Here is a 20,309-nt window from a genome sequence, read left to right on the forward strand (position 1 = left end):
TCTTGATCAGGATCGATGGTGGTCTCCGCAGCATCCTAGTATCTAGAAGAAGGATACAAGAGCGAGAACTTATGTGAATATCTTACAAGATGAGTTACTTCGTACACTCAAGTTCTTAGGGTATGAAAAGGCCAACATAGTGTTCCAGCAGGACAATGACCCAAAGCATACGTTGAGATTGGCGAAGAAATGATTCAATGACAATGAAGTAGAGGAGCTGGTAGGCCCCTACAGTCCCCAGACCCTCAACCCAATCGATCACCTGTGGGTAGAGTTGAAGAATAAGATGTGTGATACCCAAGTGAGTCGACCAGTATGCACTAATATTGGGAAGAGACCTTTGCTCAGATTTTGTTTTTGACATGCATGAATCTGATCAGAAGCCCAGAAGGATTCAGGAAGAAAGTCAAAGGTGGACTTACAAAATACTAACAAAATAATAAAAATATAAAATTTGGTTTTTAGGAGTAAAACAGTAACAATGTAGTGACTTGACAAGAATCTGCAGAACTAATCATATGATAGATAGTTGCAAGTCAAATTTATGTATGAAAAAACCAAGATGATTGTCTATAAAATTAAGGTAGGAAAAGGAAATATTGTATCCGGCACCAATAGTAAAACTCGTGTTTATTAAAAAAAATTAAAAATAGTGTGATAAAAAAAAGCACTAACGCATTTCTGACAAAGTCCTTAGTCTTACAGTGCCTACAAGTAGTATTTAACCCCCTGCAGATTTAGCAGGTTTACACATTCGGAATTAACTTGGCATTGTGACTTTTGGACTGTAGATCAGCCTGGAAGTGTGAAATGCACTGCAGCAAAAAAGAATGTTATTTCTTTTTTTTTTTTTTTTCTTTTTTAAATTGTGAAAAGTTTATTCAGAGGGTCATTTATTATTCAACCCCTCAAACCACCAGAATTCTGTTTGGTTCCCCTAAAGTATTAAGAAGTATTTCAGGCACAAAGAACAATGAGCTTCACATGTTTTGGATTCATTATCTCTTTTTCCAGCCTTTTCTGACTAATTAAGACCCTCCCCAAACTTGTGAACAGCACTCATACTTGGTCAACATGGGAAAGACAAAGGAGCATTCCAAGGCCATCAGAGACAAGATCGTGGAGGGTCACAAGGCTGGCAAGGGGTACAAAACCCTTTCCAAGGAGTTGGGCCTACCTGTCTCCACTGTTGGGAGCATCATCCGGAAGTGGAAGGCTTATGGAACTACTGTTAGCCTTCCACGGCCTGGACAGCCTTTGAAAGTTTCCACCCGTGCCGAGGCCAGGCTTGTCTGAAGAGTCAAGGCTAACCCAAGGACAACAAGGAGCTCCGGGAAGATCTCATGGCAGTGGGGACATTGGTTTCAGTCAATACCATAGGTAACGTACTCCACCGCAATGGTCTCCGTTCCAGACGAGCCCGTAAGGTACCTTTACTTTCAAAGCGTCATGTCAAGGCTCGTCTACAGTTTGCTCATGATCACTTGGAGGACTCTGAGACAGACTGGTTCAAGGTTCTCTGGTCTGATGAGACCAAGATCGAGATCTTTGGTGCCAACCACACACGTGACGTTTGGAGACTGGATGGCACTGCATACGACCCCAAGAATACCATCCCTACAGTCAAGCATGGTGGTGGCAGCATCATGCTGTGGGGCCTGGCCATCTGGTCCGCATCCATGGGAAGATGGATAGCACGGCCTACCTGGAGATTTTGGCCAAGAACCTCCGCTCCTCCATCAAGGACCTTAAGATGGGTCATCATTTCATCTTCCAACAAGACAACGACCCAAAGCACACAGCCAAGAAAACCAAGGCCTGGTTCAAGAGGGAAAAAATCAAGGTGTTGCATGGGCCTAGTCAGTCTCCTGACCTTAACCCAATTGAAAACTTGTGGAAGGAGCTCAAGATTAAAGTCCACATGAGACACGGAAAGAACCTAGATAACTTGGAGAAGATCTGCATGGAGGAGTGGGCCAAGATAACTCCAGAGACCTGTGCCGGCCTGATCAGGTCTTATAAAAGACGATTATTAGCTGTAATTGCAAACAAGGGTTATTCCACAATATATTAAACCTAGGGGTTGAATAATAATTGACCCACACTTTTATGTTGAAAATTTATTAAAATTTAACTGAGCAACATAACTTGTTGGTTTGTAAGATTTATGCATCTGTTAATAAATCCTGCTCTTGTTTGAAGTTTGCAGGCTCTAACTTATTTGCATCTTATCAAACCTGCTAAATCTGCAGGGGGTTGAATACTACTTGTAGGCACTGTATATATACACGACGAAGGACTTTATCTGAAATGCGTTCGTGCTTTATTTTTTATCTCACTAATTTTTTAAAAATTTGGATATAAATGAGAGTTTTACTATTGGTGCTGGATGCAATACTTTCTTTTCCTTTTTGCATTCCATGGACACCAGTCATGTGGATTCGTTCATCTATTACACAGTCCGGACATCTACCATCAGCATGTGGAGATTAACAGCACCTACGATGAGCTGATTATTTGTTTGTTTGTTGTTGGTTTTTTTTTTTGGTTTTTTTTTATAATTAAGGTAGTCTCATGCTTACATGTGAAGTGTATGGTGAGCTATAGAGCCTGAAAGTCAAAAGATCAAATTTTTGTTACCCTTTTGCTTGTCCCTGTATGTCCAATTTTGCCTTTTTTCCTCTTTTTTGTGTTGTTTCAATACACACAAAAAAATAAACATGTTTATAACATGTAATTTCAATAATTGTCTGGGAGGATACTTTATTTTATGAAACAATTTAAAGGATGTCAACACTTTCGATCATAACTGTATATGTAGTCAGGTACTTACAGCAGTGAAAAGGTAAATAGCAGAGATGTATATGAAGTCAAGAGCTTGCAGCAGGGATCTAGTGGAATAGCGACCAAAATATGAATAGTAGCAGTGACGTATATGCAGTCAGGAACTTGCAGCAGGATAAGGTTAATAGCAAAGGTGAATATACTGTCAGGAATTTGCAGCAGAGCTATGGTTAATAACAAAGTCATATATGCATTCAGAAACTTGCAACTGGCATATGGTTAATAGCAAAGTGATTTATGCAATCAGGAACTTGCAGCAGGGATTTGGTTAATATTAACAAGGATATTTTTAGTATCAGATATGTTTATATAGTAAGGTTAATAGCAAAGATTAATATATAGTCTGGCACTTGCAGCAGGGATATTCTTAGCGAAAGTGATATGGTTAATAGCAGACTTTTATCTATAGTTAGAAACTTGCAGCAGATCTATGGTTAATAGCAAACACAAATATGCAGTCAGATACTTAGGGGCCCTTCGCACACTACGACATCGCTAGCCGATGCTGCGATGCCGAGCGCGATAGTCCCCGCCCCCGTCGCAGCTGCGATATCTTGTGATAGCAGCCGTAGCGAATATTATCGCTACGGCAGCTTCACATGCACTTACCTGCCCTGCGACGTCGCTCTGGCGGGCGACCCGCCTCCTTTCTAAGGGGGCGAGTCGTGTGGCGTCACAGCTACCGCAGGCGGCCAATTGAAGCGGAGGGGCGGAGATGAGCGGGACGTAAACATCCCGCCCACCTCTTTCCTTCCGCATTGCAGACGGGACGCAAGTAGGAGATGTTCCTCGCTCCTGCGACTTCATACACAGCAATGTGTGCTGCCCCAGGAACGAGGAACAACATCTTACCGTCGTTGCAGCCAAAATAATGAAAATGACCAACACTACACCGGTCATACGATACAGACGCTTTTGCGCTCGGTAATCGTAGTTAAAACGATTTACACACTACGATGTCGAGAGCGACGCCGGAAGTGCGTCACTTTCGATTTGACCCCACTGACATCGCACCTGCAATGCCGTAGTGTGCAAAGGGCCCCTTAGAGCAGGGATACAGTTGATAGCAGTGACATGCAGTCAGCAACTATTAGCAGAGATATGGTTCGTAGCAGATACGCTTATGCAGTCAGGAACTTGATGGAGGGATGTAGATAATAGACATGTCAAATATGCACTCAGGAACTTGCATCTGGGATATGGTTGATTGTAGAAACGTTTCTACGGGCAGGAACTTGCAGCATGGATATGGTTACCAACAGAAATGTATATGCAGTCAGCGACTTGCTGAAGAAGTGTGGATGCTCAGAGGAATAGAAGAGTTGCATCTGTGGGCAGCATAGGAATATCACAGATGAGTTTATTATCAGGTGCCTTGCAGGAGCCGAGTTGAAGGTATAATAGCACCTGAATTAATTGGACTGTGCTAGTAAATAGAAATTAGATGCTGGGAAGGGAATTAGCCAGATGGCTGGAGCAGAGTCTTGAGGTAGATGAGCCTCTGTCGTGCAAAATCACATTGTAGCTAGGTGCTATACCTTCCTGAATTTTAAGGCACCTGCCTGAGATTGCCTTACAGTGATGGCTAACCTATGACACGCGTGTCAGTAGTGACACGCCGAGCCATTTTTGCTGACACGCACGGCAGGGGCAGGTGGCTACATCCCGATCTATAAGACAAGCCGCGGCTGCCGGTGATTTAATGAGAACTGCATCTGCGACTAAACTGTTCAACGACGTCACCTGCTGGCCTCTGATTGGCCGGCATCTGCCTTTGGTGAAACTCTGCAGAGAGTTCCTGTGTGCGGCAGCGGAAATCAAAAATCTGAAGTAAAGCGCAGATGGCTGCAGCTCCTGGCATACGGCTGCAATTGTCAGGGGGCTTGCGGGCCACAAGAAGCAGGAAAGATGACTCAGAGGGAACGGAGGACAGGTGAGAAGTATTTTTTTTTTATTTTAATGTGAGTGTGAAAACGGCATAATGTGGCATAATTAGGGAACAATACTACAGGATGGGGTATTGCTAAAACAAGTGGACAAAGATAAGCACAAGAATGCACACAATACATGGGTGACAAGATGGGCACATTACTACAGGAGGAGGACAAGATGGGCACATTGCTACAGAGAACACAGATGGGCAAATTACTACAGGATGAGGACAAGATGGGAACATTACTGCAAGGGACAAGTATGGGCACATTACTACAGGGGACAAGATGGGCACATTACTATAGAGGACAAGGATGGGCTTATTACTACAGGGGACAAGTATGGGCACATTACTACAGTGGATAAGATGGGCACATTACTATAGAGGACAAGGATGGGCTTATTACTACAGGGGACAAGTATGGGCACATTACTACAGGGGACAAGTATGGACACATTACTACAGGGAACATATATGGGCACATTAGTACAAAGGACAAGATGGGCACATTACTACAGGGAACAAGGATGGGCACATTACTACAGGGAACAAGGATGAGCACATTACTACAGGGAACAAGGATGGGCACATTATTACAGGGAACAAGGATGAGCACATTACTACAGGGAACAAGGATGGGCACATTACTACAGGGAACAAGGATGGGCACATTACTACAGGGAACAAGGATGGGCACATTACTACAGGGAACAAGGATGGGCACATTACTACAGGGAACAAGGATGGGCACATTACTACAGGGAACAAGGATTGGCACATTACTACAGGGAACAAGGAGGGGCACATTACTACAGGGAACAAGGATGGGCACATTACTACAGGGAACAAGGATTGGCACATTACTACAGGGAACAAGGATGGGCACATTACTACAGGGAACAAGGATGGGCACATTACTACAGGGAACAAGGATGCGCACATTACTACAGGGAACAAGGATGGGCACATTATTACAGGGAACAAGGATGGGGACATTACTACAGGGAACCAGGATGGGAACATTACTACAGGGCACAAGGATGGGGGACATTACTACAGGGAACAAGGATGGGCACATTACTACAGGGAACAAGGATGGGCACATTACTACAGGGAACAAGGATGCGCACATTACTACAGGGAACAAGGATGCCCACATTACTACAGGGAACAAGGATGGGGACATTACTACAGGGAACAAGGATGGGGACATTACTACAGGGAACAAGGATGGGCACATTACTACAGGGAACAAGGATGCGCACATTACTACAGGGAACAAGGATGGGCACATTATTACAGGGAACAAGGATGGGGACATTACTACAGGGAACCAGGATGGGAACATTACTACAGGGCACAAGGATGAGCACATTATTACAGGAGACAAGGATGGGCACATTACTATAAAGGACAAGGATGGGCACATTACTACAGGGGACAAGGATGGGCCTATTACTACAGGGGGCATGACTGCTGGGGGGAGGGGGAAAGGAGATAATCATTATCTTCTCTCTCCCTACCCCCAGCAGTCATTATCAGATAACTTTTTGGTATTATAGCTACAAATATCACAAAAAAGTATGGATTTTTCGAGAAGTGACACACTACCCAAGTTCTGCTTCTTTTTTACGAATTTTGACACACCAAGCTCAAAAGGTTGGCCATCCCTGCCTTGGTCGTGATTTCATATGTTTTTGTTGGCTTACCAGAGTAATCTGGCATTGATTGATAGCGACTTACCAGCGATCCCGAAAATGATGCGACCTGATAAGGATTGCTGGTAAGTCGCTGGGAGGTCGCTGGTGAGATGTCACACAGTCAGATCTTACCAGCGACTCAGTAACGATACTGGTCGCAGTAGCAACCTGTATAACGATCTCTGCTGTCATTGGGACCCTGTCACATAGTGTCAAACACAGCGATGCATCCTGCCCAGCAGGACATCGCCTTTGAAGAAAATGGTCCAGGACATTCAGCAACGACCGGCGACCTCACAGCAGGGACCAGGTTGTTGCTGGATGTCACACATAACAACATCGCTAGCAAGATCGCTGTTGCGTCACAAAAACCGTGACTCAGCAGCGATGTCGCTAGCGATGTTGCTTAGGGAGACGTGGCCTTAAGGCCGGAGATGGGACAAGTGATTAACAAAATAATTGCTTTGTGCTCTGTCCTGTTAATCTAATGGACATTTTTCTGATGCTGCAGTTTTGATTTTTCTTCTTACTACTGCACAATCACTGTTGTAGTCTACTCCCCCTACTCTTTAACCCTTACTTCATGACAATGACCCCTTAACTTTCTTAGATCACCAAAGAAGTTTTATCCTTTCCTGTAATCAACTGTATAAAAGTATGGATCTGGCAAGTAGTGGTCTCAAGAGCTGAGCCTGTTCCATCAGCAGCTTTAGCAGCGAGTTTTCACACCGGTCCCAGCATTTTTAATCCTTATTGTGGCCGTGTCACCAAAGTGGATAGGGAATCCTTTATTAGCGCCCCCATTAGGATGTAATTAGAGGGTTTCAGTGGATTGGTTTGGCAGCCTAACACTATCCCTCAGCTTATCCATCTTAGTACATTAGTACATCATCATCTGCACTAAGCATCAATAATTCACTGCATATTCTGTATCATACAAGTGATCACATGTTCACGTCCCATAAGGGTATGTTCACGCTAATTTCTTTTTTCCAGATGTGTTTGTTGCAGAAATGCGCCAAAAACCAGGAGGTTTTCTAATAAATAGCTGCACAAAAACAGGGTTGCAGGCAAACAATATTTATATTCTTCACACTTTAAGTCTCAAAAAAGTGGTTCAATCCCCCTGATGACTGCCCTTATAAGCTATTGCTTTATTTGACATTGAAAAATAGTACGCCTAAAGGTACCGTCACACTAAGCAACATCACTAGCAACATCGCTGCTGAGGCACAACTTTTGTGACGTAGCAGCGATGTTGCTAGCGATGTGGCTGTCAATGTTAAAGCTCCAGACAATTAATTAAATTCATATATTTGGGGCTAAAAGTAATTTGTTGGATTTCATTAAAAATGTGAGAGTTTTTTTACATGCTCTTTAGGCCGGGGTCACAGGGGGACTAATGCGATCCTCGCATGACACTCGGCTTGCGCTGGCGGCACAGCTGGAGCCGAGTGTCATGCGAGTGTCACTGAGACTGAGGTCCGATCATGCGATCAGACCTTAGCTGTGGGGGATGGGCCGGCTCTGAGGAGGGGCGGGCGAGTGCTGAGGAGGAGAGGGAGGGATTTATCTCCCTCTCTCCTCCATAGCCGGCTATTGCATTCTCGCACTGCACTCGCGGTACACCGGTGTACCGTGAGTGCACTGCGATCTTTCTCTCCCCCATAGACTTGAATGAGTGCGAGAGAAAGAGTCTCGCATTACAGTCGCAGCATGCTGCAATTACTTTCTCGGTCCAATTGGGGCCGAGAAAATAATTGCTCATGGGTGCTGGCACATAGGCTAATATTGGTCCGAGTGGAATGCGATGTTTTATCGCACTCCACTCGGTCCGATTTTCATGCAGTGTGGCTTAAGGCCACGTCTCACTAAGCAACATCGCTGCTGAGGCACGACTTTTGTGACGTAGCAGCAATGTTGCTAGCGATGTTGCTGTGTGTGACATCCAGCAACAACCTGGCCCCTGCTGTGAGGTCGCTGGTTGTTGCTGAATGTCCTGGACCATTTTTTAGTTGTTGCTCTCCTGCTGTGAAGCACAGATCGCTGTGTGTGACAGCGAGAGAGCAACAACTGAATGTGCAGTGAGCAGGGAGCCGGCTTCTGCGGACGCTGGTAACCAATGTAAATATCAGGTAACCAAGAAGCCCTTTCCTTGGTTACCCGATATTTACCTTCGTTACCAGCGTCCGCCGCTCTCAGCTGTCAGTGCCGGCTTCCTGCTCCCTGCACACGTAGCTGGAGTACACATCGGGTAATTAACCCAATGTGTACTGTGGCTAGGAGTGCAGGGAAGAGGGAGCCGGCACTGGCAGTGTAAGAGCGGCGGACGCTGGTAACGAAGGTAAATATCGGGTAACCAAGGGAAGGGCTTCTTGGTTACCCGATGTTTACCGTGGTTACCAGCGTCCGCAGAAGCCGGCTCTCTGCTGCCTGCACACGTAGCAGAGTACACATATGTACTGTGGCTAGGTGTGCAGGGAGCCAGAGCTAAGCGGTGTGCGCTGTTAACCAAGGTAAATATCGGGTTGGTTACCCAATATTTACCTTAGTTACTAAGCGCAGCATGCTTCCACGTGTAGCGACGCTCCAGCGATCCCTGCCAGGTCAGGTTGCTGGTGGGATCGCTGGAGCGTCGCTTAGTGTGACATCTCACCAGCGTCCTCCTAGCAACTTACCAGCGATCCCTATCAGGTTGTATCGTTGTTGGGATCGCTGGTAAGTTGTTTAGTGTGACTGGGCCTTAAGGTACGGGCTACCTTAAAGGGAAACTTGGGAAAGTGCAGAAATGCTATTTACCTGCAGATATACCCCTAATCTGCAGATAAATAGCTATAAATTAATGCCTACATGACTTACTAGAGCACTGGTTACAGGGAGAAAATTAAGTTATCTACATTCTTTCTCTGCAGCCGTAAATCCAGTAAGGCAATCTCACGCTAGGTATGGGGAAGTACCACGCGTACAGGGAAGGGAAGGGAAACCCTGTGTCTAGGCAAGGGGAGATGGTGACTCATGACCAAACCTTTTGCTGGACCCTGGCTCCCCTGACCACCCTAGATAGGTTCTGCACCTATGTGCTGAGCAGGATACCTGACCCTGGCTGACCCTGAATGGGCTTTAGGTAGGGAATGGATGGGATGAGCGCTTAAGCAGGCTTTACACGCTACGATTTCGCTACAGCCATCTCGTTGGGGTCACGGATTTTGTGACGCACATCCGGCCGCTGTAGCGATGTCGTAGCGTGTGACTCCTAGGAGTGATTTTGGATCGTTGCAAAAACGTCCAAAATCGCTCCTCGTTGACACGGGGGTCCACTCCCAATTATCGCTGCTGTCGCAGGGGCGAAGTTGTTCCTCGTTCCTGCGGCAGTGCACATCGCTGTGTTTGACGCCGCAGGAACGAGGATCATCTCCTTACCTGCCTCCGGCCACAATGCGGAAGGAAGGAGGTGGGCGGGATGTTATGTCCCGCTCATCTCCGCCCCTCCGCTTTCATTGGGCGGTCGCTTAGTGACGTCGCTGTGACGCCGAACGGACCGCCCCCTTCGAAAGGAGGCGGTACGCCGGTCACAGCGACGTCGCTATGCAGGTAAGTATGTGTGACGGGGGTGCCGGATTTTGTGCGCGACGGGCAGCGATATGCCCGTTTCGCACAAACGATGGGGGTGGGTCGTATGCTAGCGATATCGGGCCGGATATCGCAGCATGTAAAGCCACCCTTAGTTAACGTCACTAAGCTCTAAAGAAGACACAGGGAGTACACACATTGGAAAGCAAATGAACAACTTATCTCCAGGATGGAGAGATACCACAACGAACGTTTCTTCAGATGGATTCAAGCCGACTACTTGCATCCAAGGCCTGTGTAGGCTTTTAACTCTATCACCAGCAAAGACCAAGGAGAGTATTTAAGGACACAAAGGGAAGTGCTGATGATTAACAGCTGAAAGGTGAGGAAATCCACAGGGTCCTAAAGGGAAAGGGATTAACCCCAAGCAGAGGAGAGAATGTAAGGCAGCAGTTTGTCTAGCTAAATGCTGCAACGTTCTACAGCCAGACACCACATTACTGTCTGTCCAGTGTGACACACCTGTGACAGGCAGACAGGTATGAATTTTTTTGGCAATCTGTCAATAGGATCAACCCTCCTAAGCCGTCTGTACGGGCATGCAGGTCATAAGAAGCTGAATAAAATGATACATTGTTCTCTCTAATCCATCTTATTGGATGTGAGACCTGTTACGGGGGGACTGGCAGATCAGGATAAGGTGGTAAATATCGCAATCGCCAGTCGGGGCCCACCGTGCTCCAGGTGACAAAGATGCTGCTGGCAACCCGAAGGTTAGGAGGAGAATACAGAGCTGGGTGGCTCTGAGATAACCCAGGGGACCTGGGAACCAGTCACGTGTGTAGGGACACGTCAGACCGGACGACAACCGTGTTAGCGTTTCAGTGTACCTATGGCGCTTCACCGACCACGTGTGCAGGGAACACGTCAGGCCGGGTGGTGACCAGGTAGCGTTGACCGGAAGACAGCCACGAAAGCGCCCTGTCAGCCACATGTGTACGACACGTCAGACCGAGCGGTCCCCCGATTAGCGTTTCTGGCCACCAGGGCTCTCAACTGGCCACGTGTGTGAAGGACATGTCAGGCCAGGTGCTCACACCAGTAGCGTTAACTGGAAAGCCGAAGAGGATAACAGGGTCCGCACACCCAACCCAGGAACTCCCTGTTAACACCACAGGGGTCCTTTGGTACGCTGTCCGTGAGCGTAGGGGGCACAACCGGACAGGTGGCGCAGCAGCCTCAGCCCAGTTAATGCTACTGGGCTGCTGCAGCAAGACTGGAACATGGAACAGCAGGAGGGAAACACGGCGCCTGACTCTGATGTGCTGAGCCACGAATCTTGGCGTGACGGGCCCTGTTCGCCTAACCCTACCTACCGCTTCCAAACAAAGGCTTCTGCCGCAAACGGCTCTATACATGGAGGTGTGCTCAGAACAAGCATATGAGAAGACTGCACACCTCCATGTTGTCTCCAGCCCCTTTTATAACCTGGGTCCGCCCCAAACCCAGGGTGGACCACAATGGCACCTCCAGGGTCCAATAGCGGAGTGCCATGTCATCAGCGACATCACCAGCGGCCTATCCGGAACCGCCACGTCATTGATGACCTCACCGGAATGAGTGTGTAAAAAAAAAACCTTTCAGTCCATCAACTGGTTACAAGTGAAGGCACGGGGGAGGGGGTACACATGGCATGTCGGACGAGTGAGTGCCTTTCGTTCTACTATTTTCCTGTTCCTGTATTTTCCTAAGTGTTTTTTCTGTGAAATGAGTACCACATATTTTTTTCTTTTCTCTGCTGCCAGTACTTAACCAAATGGAGGGACTTGATGTATATTGACGGGTTTACCGGACTAAATGATTTATATGGTGTGCCATTAACCGCTGAGTGTGGATAGTGCCCAGTGTTTCCTTCTCTTAAGTACCCAATGGTAGTGCTCGCTCATCACTACACCTGAGGGCTGTGCGGAAAAACATTGCAGTATGCAGTAATTTTGCCAGTTTTACTGATAATAATATTGTGTGCAATATCTGTCAGCTTGATGTAGACAAGTGTATGGAGTTGCAATTGAACGAATACTACAACGACTATCTAAACTAGCTGATACATTTAGGAGAAGTGTGCTGTTAGATTTGCTTCAGAAGCAGCAATACAATCTGCTATGTGAAGTAGTAAAACAGACTCTACATCATCAAAATGGTAGGCTTTTCTTTTCTTTATTTAGACTTAGAAAATTGCTTAATTTTATTTATAGGAAACAAATGAATAATAATATAATCTTCAGTCCAGTACTAATCGAGTACTTAGCAGTTGAAAAGATTTGGCTGATAACCCAAGTTATGGTTGAAGGATCTCTATGCATAAATGCAATGTTCCCAGGCTCTCTACCTACAGTATGGGGTACTTTACACGTTGCGACATCGCATCCGAAATATCGTCGGGGTCACACCGTTAGTGACACACATCCGGCGCCGGTAACGACATCACAACGTGTAGATCCGCAGATAAATGATCGCAAAAGCATCGAAAATCGGTGATCTATGTGCTGTCGGTCATTTTCATAATGTTGGGTCGACCGCAGGTACGATGTTGTTTGTCGTTCCTGCAGGTCCACACATCGCTGTGTGTAAACCCGCAGGAGCGACAAACATCTCCTTACCTGCGTCCCGACGGCAATGCGGAAGGGAGAAGGTGGGCGGGATGTTATGTCCCGCTCATTTCCGCCCCTCCACTGCTATTGGCCGGCCGTTTGGTGACGTCGCGGTGACGCCGCACGCACCTCCCCCTTGAAGGAGGGATAGTTCGGCAGTCACAGCGACGTCGCAGAGCAGGTATGTGCGTGTGATGCTGCCGTAGCGATAATGTTCGCTACGGTAGCAATCACCACATATCGCATGTGCGACGGGGGCGGGTGCTATCGCGCTCGGCATTGCTAGCCGATGCTAGCGATGTCGCAACGTGCAAAGTACCCATAAGTCTAAATGTCTACCATTTTTGTCATCCATCACATCGCCATCTTGGTGATGTTTCTCTCTGTAATATATTTTTCACCTTTTATTAATTCTATTCACCTTTTTCTCCTGTCTAATAAAATCCTTTAAATGCAACGGTGTTAGAAGAAAAACACCTGCCTTGATAAGACTGTAAACTTGTCATCACTCTGGAAGGTTGCCTGAAATAGGTTAAGGGTTTTGGCTTGTTGCATAGAATATACGTCCAGAGCATTGCTGTCCAATTTCCTTTCTGGAATATATTTTGTAGAATGAAATAATTGTAAGCCAAATACTATAAAAATGATGTAATGTAATAAAATCAGTGGTATTCTTAACCAAATCTGAGCAGTGTTATTCTGGTAACTTTCATACATTCTGCTGTTAAAGGATAACTACTTTTTAGTAACTTTTCAGAATATTCAGTTGTGTGCAATAGGAATAACACCAATTTGGGCCATTATTGGGCTTGTATGCAAAAGCTGGATAAAACCCCAATAATTTACACTCCCTCCTTAAAGGGAACCAACCATCATGTTTTCATATACTGCTCTGCCAAAAATTAAGAGACCATTGCAAATTTTTCAGTTTTTCCGATTTTTCTCTTTATAGGTATATTTTTGAGTAAAATGTAAATTGTTCCTTTATTCTATAAACTACTGACAACGTCTCCAAATTTCCAAGCAATACATTTTGTATTTATTTTCTGAAAATGAAAAATAGTCAAAATAACAAAAAAAATGCATTGCTTTCACACCTCAAATAATGCAAAGAAAACAAGTTCATAATCATTTAGAAACAACAATTCTAATGTTTTACCTCAGGAAGAGTTCAGAAATCAATATTTTGTGGAATAACCATGATTTTTAATCACAGCTTTCATGCGTCTTGGCATGCTTTCCACCAGTCTTTTACACTGCTTTTGGGTGACCTTATGCCACTCCCGGTGCAAAAATTTAAGCAGTTCTTCTTTGTTTGATGGCTTGTGACTCTCCATCTTCCTCTTGATTACATTCCAGAGGTTTTCAATGGGGTTCAGGTCTGGAGATTGGGCTGGCCATGACAGGGTCTTGATGTGGTGGTCCTTCATCCACACATTGATTGACCCAGCTATGTGGCATTGCGTATTGCCCTGCTGGAAAAAACAGTCCTCAGAGTTGGGGAATATTGCCTGAGCAGAAGGAAGCAAGGGTCTTGCTATCCTGCCTGCGTGTCCTTCCTCCCCCTGTTGCCGTCATAGACGTTAATTCCGGCACAGGCAGACAGACAGGGGCGGGAATAGATAGCAAGGCCCGACCCATATATTCCCTTCCTGTTGCACCTGCCAATCAAATACTAGTGCATTCTGTAACTTTACTTGCACATATTTCTACTTGCGAAATCCTTGTGATAGCTGCCGTAGCGAACATTATCGCTACGGCAGCTTCACATGGACTCACCTGTCCTGGGACGTCGCTCTGGCCGGCGACCTGCCTCCTTATTAAGGGGGCGGGTCGTACGGTGTCACTGCGACGTCACACGGCAGGCGGCCAATAGGAGCGGAGGGGCGGAGATGAGCGGGATGTAAACATCTCGCCCACCTTCTCCCTTCCGCATATCCTACGGGAGCCGCGGTGACGCCAGTAGGAGATGTTCCTCACTCCTGCGACTTCACACACAGCGATGTGTGCTGCTGCTGGAGCGAGGAACAACATCGGACCATCGCGTCAGCGTAATTATGGATTACGCCGACGCTATATCGATGATACGATTACGACGCTTTTGCGCTCGTTAATCGTATCATCTAGGCTTTACACACTACGATGTCGCCTGCGATGCCGGATGTGCGTCACTTTCAATTTGACCCCACCAACATCGCACCTGCGATGTCGTAGTGTGCAAAGTACCCCTTAGATTTAAAGCACCAATTTAAAAATTAAACATAAAAATGATGGAGTGATGCTTTACCAGAACCGAGATGGATCCCATAGTGATCATTGAGATATTTCTGCTTCCTTTTTTTTATCAATTCCGACCACTTCTTCATTGAAAACCGCACATAAAGGGACCGCATACTTGGTGGATATGAAAGAAGTATGGTGTGCACACGGCCAGATATAGGGGTTGAGGTGCAAATGTGAGGACCAAAGTCCAGTATTCAAGTCAAAAATTACAACATTGCACTCTCAAAAAAAGAAGAAACAAGGTTTATTCTTTGCAAAATTCTTGTATTTTTATTTATATTGAAATGTGACAGGGGAACGTTTCGGCCCAATAAGGCCTTTTTCACGCCTAGTCACTTCAAATAGGAGATTTTGGCTTATGTAGAGCAGATTCTGCTAAATGCAGGGATAAGTGAAATAGAGGAGGTCCACCAAAATATAGCGGGGTTGAGCTTACTGTAAACAATTTCTGTTTTGTTGCTCATAGGGGGTTTATGTGTCCCAGGGGCTTTGACAGGATATACCCTATATAGTACCTTAAGTCTCTTGAGAGTAGAGGGATTAGTTTCTAGTGTGATTCTAGTTATATAGCAGAAAGCATTTCCATCAGGCACAGCCCATAATATGAGCTTAAAAGACTGCTACTGTGGCTTGTACATCAGCTCTTATAATGCTGTGGTGGACTGAGTCCTCTTGTTGCCTCCTTCCCAGGATTTGGCCACATGTGATTTTTAGAACAGGCTTTTCCTTTTTGTGCGCATAGAACTGATTCTCTTCATGTTTTTATACAGTATCGGAACCAGATCATGGTAATGGAGCATGAAGCTGAGCAGCCGGACTCTGATGTGCAGGTGAGAGAAGACTGTTGACTTTAATGGAGGCATGTTTTTTGGAGTGTAACTGTAAAGCATGGCTTTAAATTTTCTTGTCAGAACATAGTCTGTGACGTTCCCTAAGTCACATGAGGTGTCTGTGCAAAATTTTGTGATTGTAAATGCGACGGTGCTGATTCCTTTAGCGGACATACACACACACACACACACACACACACACACACACACACACACATATACATACACAGACTCAGCTTAGTATATTAGATTTTATCTAAAAACAGAAATACAAATGGAAATGTGAACAGAGCCTTAGTGCTATAGTGCTATGTAAATAAGGATTATCACTATTACTAAATTGTCCCTCATGTAGGCCTAATCTAAAGAACAGTATGTGATATGATTTTGCCTTCAGTATGGGCACAGATTCTGCGGGGAAAAAGAAAAAAAAAAGCATCCCAGAATGTGAACATACTGCACAGCAGTGTCAAAGCAATAGCAGTAACATTCTCATTCTTAGGGCAAAATATGCTGGGGATTAGAGATGAGCAAACCTGAGGTTCGGTTTTCGAACTGAATGCCAAATTTAAAAATCAGGGTTTGGATTTGGGGTTCGCGTGCTTTACGTGCGAACAAAGCTCGCACAAGCAACACTGTGCTCGGGTACTCTCCGTCCTCAGCCCTGTGCAAGCTACTTGCAGTGTTTTAACGGCTCACACTGGAGATAACAACAGCATGATTACATGTAGTGTGCTACCCCCCAAAAAAGTTTAAAAAACCCCGCCCACCATCCCCTGGAATGGTACTTCTTATGGCTGACTGTGGGCGGAGACTCAAACTGCCAATCAGTGACATGATCTGGGGTTTGAGTCCGGTCGAGGCTGTGGAGGCTAGGCTCATTTGTTGCCGGCAAACCGAGCCTCAACGGAATCGCTCATCTCTACTGGTGACAGCTCCACCACAAGAACAATGGCAAAGCTCCTCAAGGAAACAACCACACGCATTTTCCTGAAACAGCTTTGCTTGGTAAAACTCCACCAGCTGCACCGATGTCTAAATGGCGCCCTGTGAACATAACTTTAGCCGGACAGTTTATGGGGATATGTAATATTAAATGGCAGCCATTCAGTACACATAGTGGGGGTTCCAGAGCACACAGTGCCGCTTTCTGATGTCCATGTGAACTGAAATTATGTTGATAGGATTTGTTTCATGCCAACCCCTTAACAACCTCTGATATACATTTCTGTCACAGATCGCTGAGGGCTGTGTGAAGCAGGCTTAAGAGCTGATCTTGCTTCCTAAGTGGAAGATACTGCCTGTGACAGCACCAACTAGAGCTGGCTCCGATTGCTGCTGTTAACCATTTAGTTGGTGCTATAGATCACTGCACTGGCTCTCATCACCCTCTCATCCCCCCGTGATGTGATTGCAGTGAGCCAGTGAGATACCAATGCAGACAAAGGACCTGTTCAAGGTCCCCATGGCTGCATTCCCAGCCCTCCAGTGAAGCTTAGTTGCAGAAAGAGGATCATAGGCAAACTGCTATTACACTATGTACTGCAATGCTATAGTATTGCACTATATGGATCGAAGGTTCAAGTTCCCGAAAGGGACTGGCAAATAAATTAAAAAAGGAAACTTTGGACTCCATCTGGCCTCCTTCCCAGCGGTGTCCCATATTTTTAGGCATGTGCAAAAGCACAGTTGACAAATGCTGTTGTGCTCCTCTGAAAAGACAGATGCCACCAAAGTAGCTCCATTTGTCTCATTACAGAGAATGGTTTCATCTGAATCACAATTTTGGAGGTATTTAGATGGAAACCCCAAAGTAAATGCTCAGTCTAGAGCACAGGATAACTGTGAACTAAGGGGTACTTGGCACGTTGCGACATCGCTATTGCGATATCGTCGGGGTCAAATCGAAAGTGACGCACATCCGGCGCCGGTAACAACGTCGCAACATGTAAAGCCTAGATGCGCCGATAAACGATCGCAAAAGCGTCGAAAATCGGTGATCTGTGTAGTGTCGGTCATTTTCATAATGTCACACCAATAGGAGATACGATGTTGTTCATTGGAGATACGATGTTGTTCATTGTTCCTGTGGCAGCACACATCACTATGTGTGAAGCCGCAGGAGCGAGGAACATCTCCTTACCTGCGTCCACCGGCTATGCTGAAGGAAGAAGGTGGGTGGGTGGGATGTTTACGTCCCGCTCATCTCCGCCCCTCTGCTTCTATTGGACGCCTGCCGTGTGACGTCGCTGTGACGCTGCATGACCCGCCCCCTTAGGAAGGAGGCGGGTCGCCGGCCAGAGCGACGTCGCAGGACAGGTAAGTGCGTGTGAAGGTGCCGTAGCGAACATTATCGCTACGGCAGTTATCACAAGATATCGCATGTGCGACGGGGGCGGGTACTATCGCGCTCGGCATCGCTAGCCGATGCTAGCGATGTCACAACGTGCAAGGTATCCCTAACTCTTAAATGAAATCCAAAATGTTATATACCCTCAAAACACAGCCCCACTCAGGTCCAACAAAAATATAGGGGGGGGCCTCGTTCCTGACAGCACAATGGCTCTGGAAAAATGACATGCCCATCCCCCATCCCAAAATAAAATTAAATATCCAGGGAAATCTGGGGAAAAAAAATCCAAATTTACAATAAATTTCTAAGCCCTACAGTGTGCCTAAACCACCGTTACTTCCATATTTAAGGCACTGATGTAGCGGGTGCCCCACTTCATCATTTTATATGTTGTGAGCCTCCAGAAGTGCAAGCTGGGCACAACGCAAGGGGCACTATACTGGCATATCTGCACTTTTCATTCTGTAACACAAACTGAATGATTAATTCAGGTAAATACCTGTGCACTCAACACAGTTACTACTAAATGAATTCTCCGCAATGTATTCCAGCAACATTTGCACTCCAAAAGTCAAATAACGCTCCTTCTTTTCCGAGCTGTGTCTAGCGCTCAACCATTAGTTTCTGGTCACAAATGGGGTGCCTATGTACTTCTAAGATATAAATTCTGGAGTCCATTTTCTTGTATTACCCCTTGTTAAAATAAAAAAAAAAATTGGAAGATATTTTTAAAAAAAAACAACCCAGAAATTAAATTTTTAATACTTTCCTTCCACATTTTGGTAATTCCTCTGAAGCCCCTGAAGGGTTAACAAACATCCTGACTGACTACCTTTGTGGGGTGCCTTTTTAAATGGAAGATTTGTTTGGGGGGTTCTCTAACATATAGGCCCCTCAAAGTAATTTCAAATGTGTGGTAGTCCCTATTAAAACACATTTTATAGATTTGATTAAAAGAAAAAAAAAATCTGCTAAAAATGTAAGCTTTTTTTTTTTTTAAAAAAACTGTATTTATTAGAATGTTTTATTAAACAAAGGTAACAGGTTACTCTGTCGGACGTGGATCACTCCAAACTATTTACGCTAAAGGCGACTTTACACGCTGCCATATCGGTCCCGATATCACTAGCGTGGGTACTCTCCCCCATCGGGTGTGCGACACGGGCAAATCGCTGCCCGTGGCGCACAATATCGCCCGGACCCGTCACACTACTTACCTGCTCTGCGACCTCGCTGTGACTGGCGAACCGCCTCCTTTCTAAGGGGGCGGTCCGTGCGGCGTCACAGCGACGTCACTAAGCGTCCGCCCATCAAAGCGGATGGGCGGAGATGAGCGGGACGTAACATCCTGCCCACCTCATTCCTTCCGCATTGCGTACGGCGGCAGGTAAGGTGAGGTTCCTCGCTCCTGCGGCGTCACACGGAGCGATGTGTGCTGCCGCAGGAGCGACGAACTACATTGTACACGCTGCAGCAGCGATATTTGAGAAGTGACCCCCATGTCAACGAGGAGCGATTTTGGACGTTTTTGTGACGATCCAAAATCGCTCCTAGGAGTCACACACAGCGAGATTGCTACAGCGGCCGGATTTGCGTCACAAAATCCGTGACCCCAACGAAATCGCTGTAGCGATCTCGTAGCGTGTAAAGCCCGCTTTAACCATAAAATGTCGGTTTCCTGTCTCAGGCCCTGTGCGCACACGGCGGTTTTACTGCGGGTTTTGCTGCAGAATTGGTGCGGTTTTTGTTCCTAAGCTTCATGCAGTCCTTCCCCAGCAAAGTCTATGAGAAATCCAAAATGCTGTGTGCACGTTGCATCTTTTTTCCTTACAGGTTTTGCTGCAGAATTTCTGCAGCAAAAAGAAGTAGCATGTCACTTCTTTTCTGCGTTTTTCCCTGTGTTTTGCCTTTGCCAATGTTAAAAAACCATAGGGACAAAAATGGGGTAAATCCGCACCAAAAACGCAGCAAACCGAGGTAAAAACGCATGCGTTTTTGATGCGTCTTTTTCAGCCAGAGGTGCGTTTTTTGCCAGAGTGTGCATTTTTGCTGAAGAAACAAATCCGCAGTGTGCGCACAGGGTCTAATTCAGGAAAAAAACGTTGAAATATTAACACGCTGGTACAGGTGCCCGGCTTTTTAAAT

At 45.9% G+C, this 20,309-nt stretch overlaps 1 protein-coding gene across 1 annotated transcript in view; it reads left to right on the plus strand.

Annotated features, from left to right (window-relative positions):
• Positions 1 to 20,309, plus strand: part of CENPK (centromere protein K) — a 111,476-nt gene that overhangs the window by 27,758 nt on the left and 63,409 nt on the right. The window contains exon 4 of the mRNA XM_075326179.1: positions 15,752 to 15,811. Within this exon, the coding sequence (XP_075182294.1) occupies positions 15,752 to 15,811 (60 nt within the window). The remainder of the gene's footprint in view (positions 1 to 15,751; positions 15,812 to 20,309) is intronic.

Source organism: Anomaloglossus baeobatrachus, chromosome 1 (assembly GCF_048569485.1).
Source record: "Anomaloglossus baeobatrachus isolate aAnoBae1 chromosome 1, aAnoBae1.hap1, whole genome shotgun sequence".
NCBI lineage: Eukaryota > Metazoa > Chordata > Amphibia > Anura > Aromobatidae > Anomaloglossus > Anomaloglossus baeobatrachus.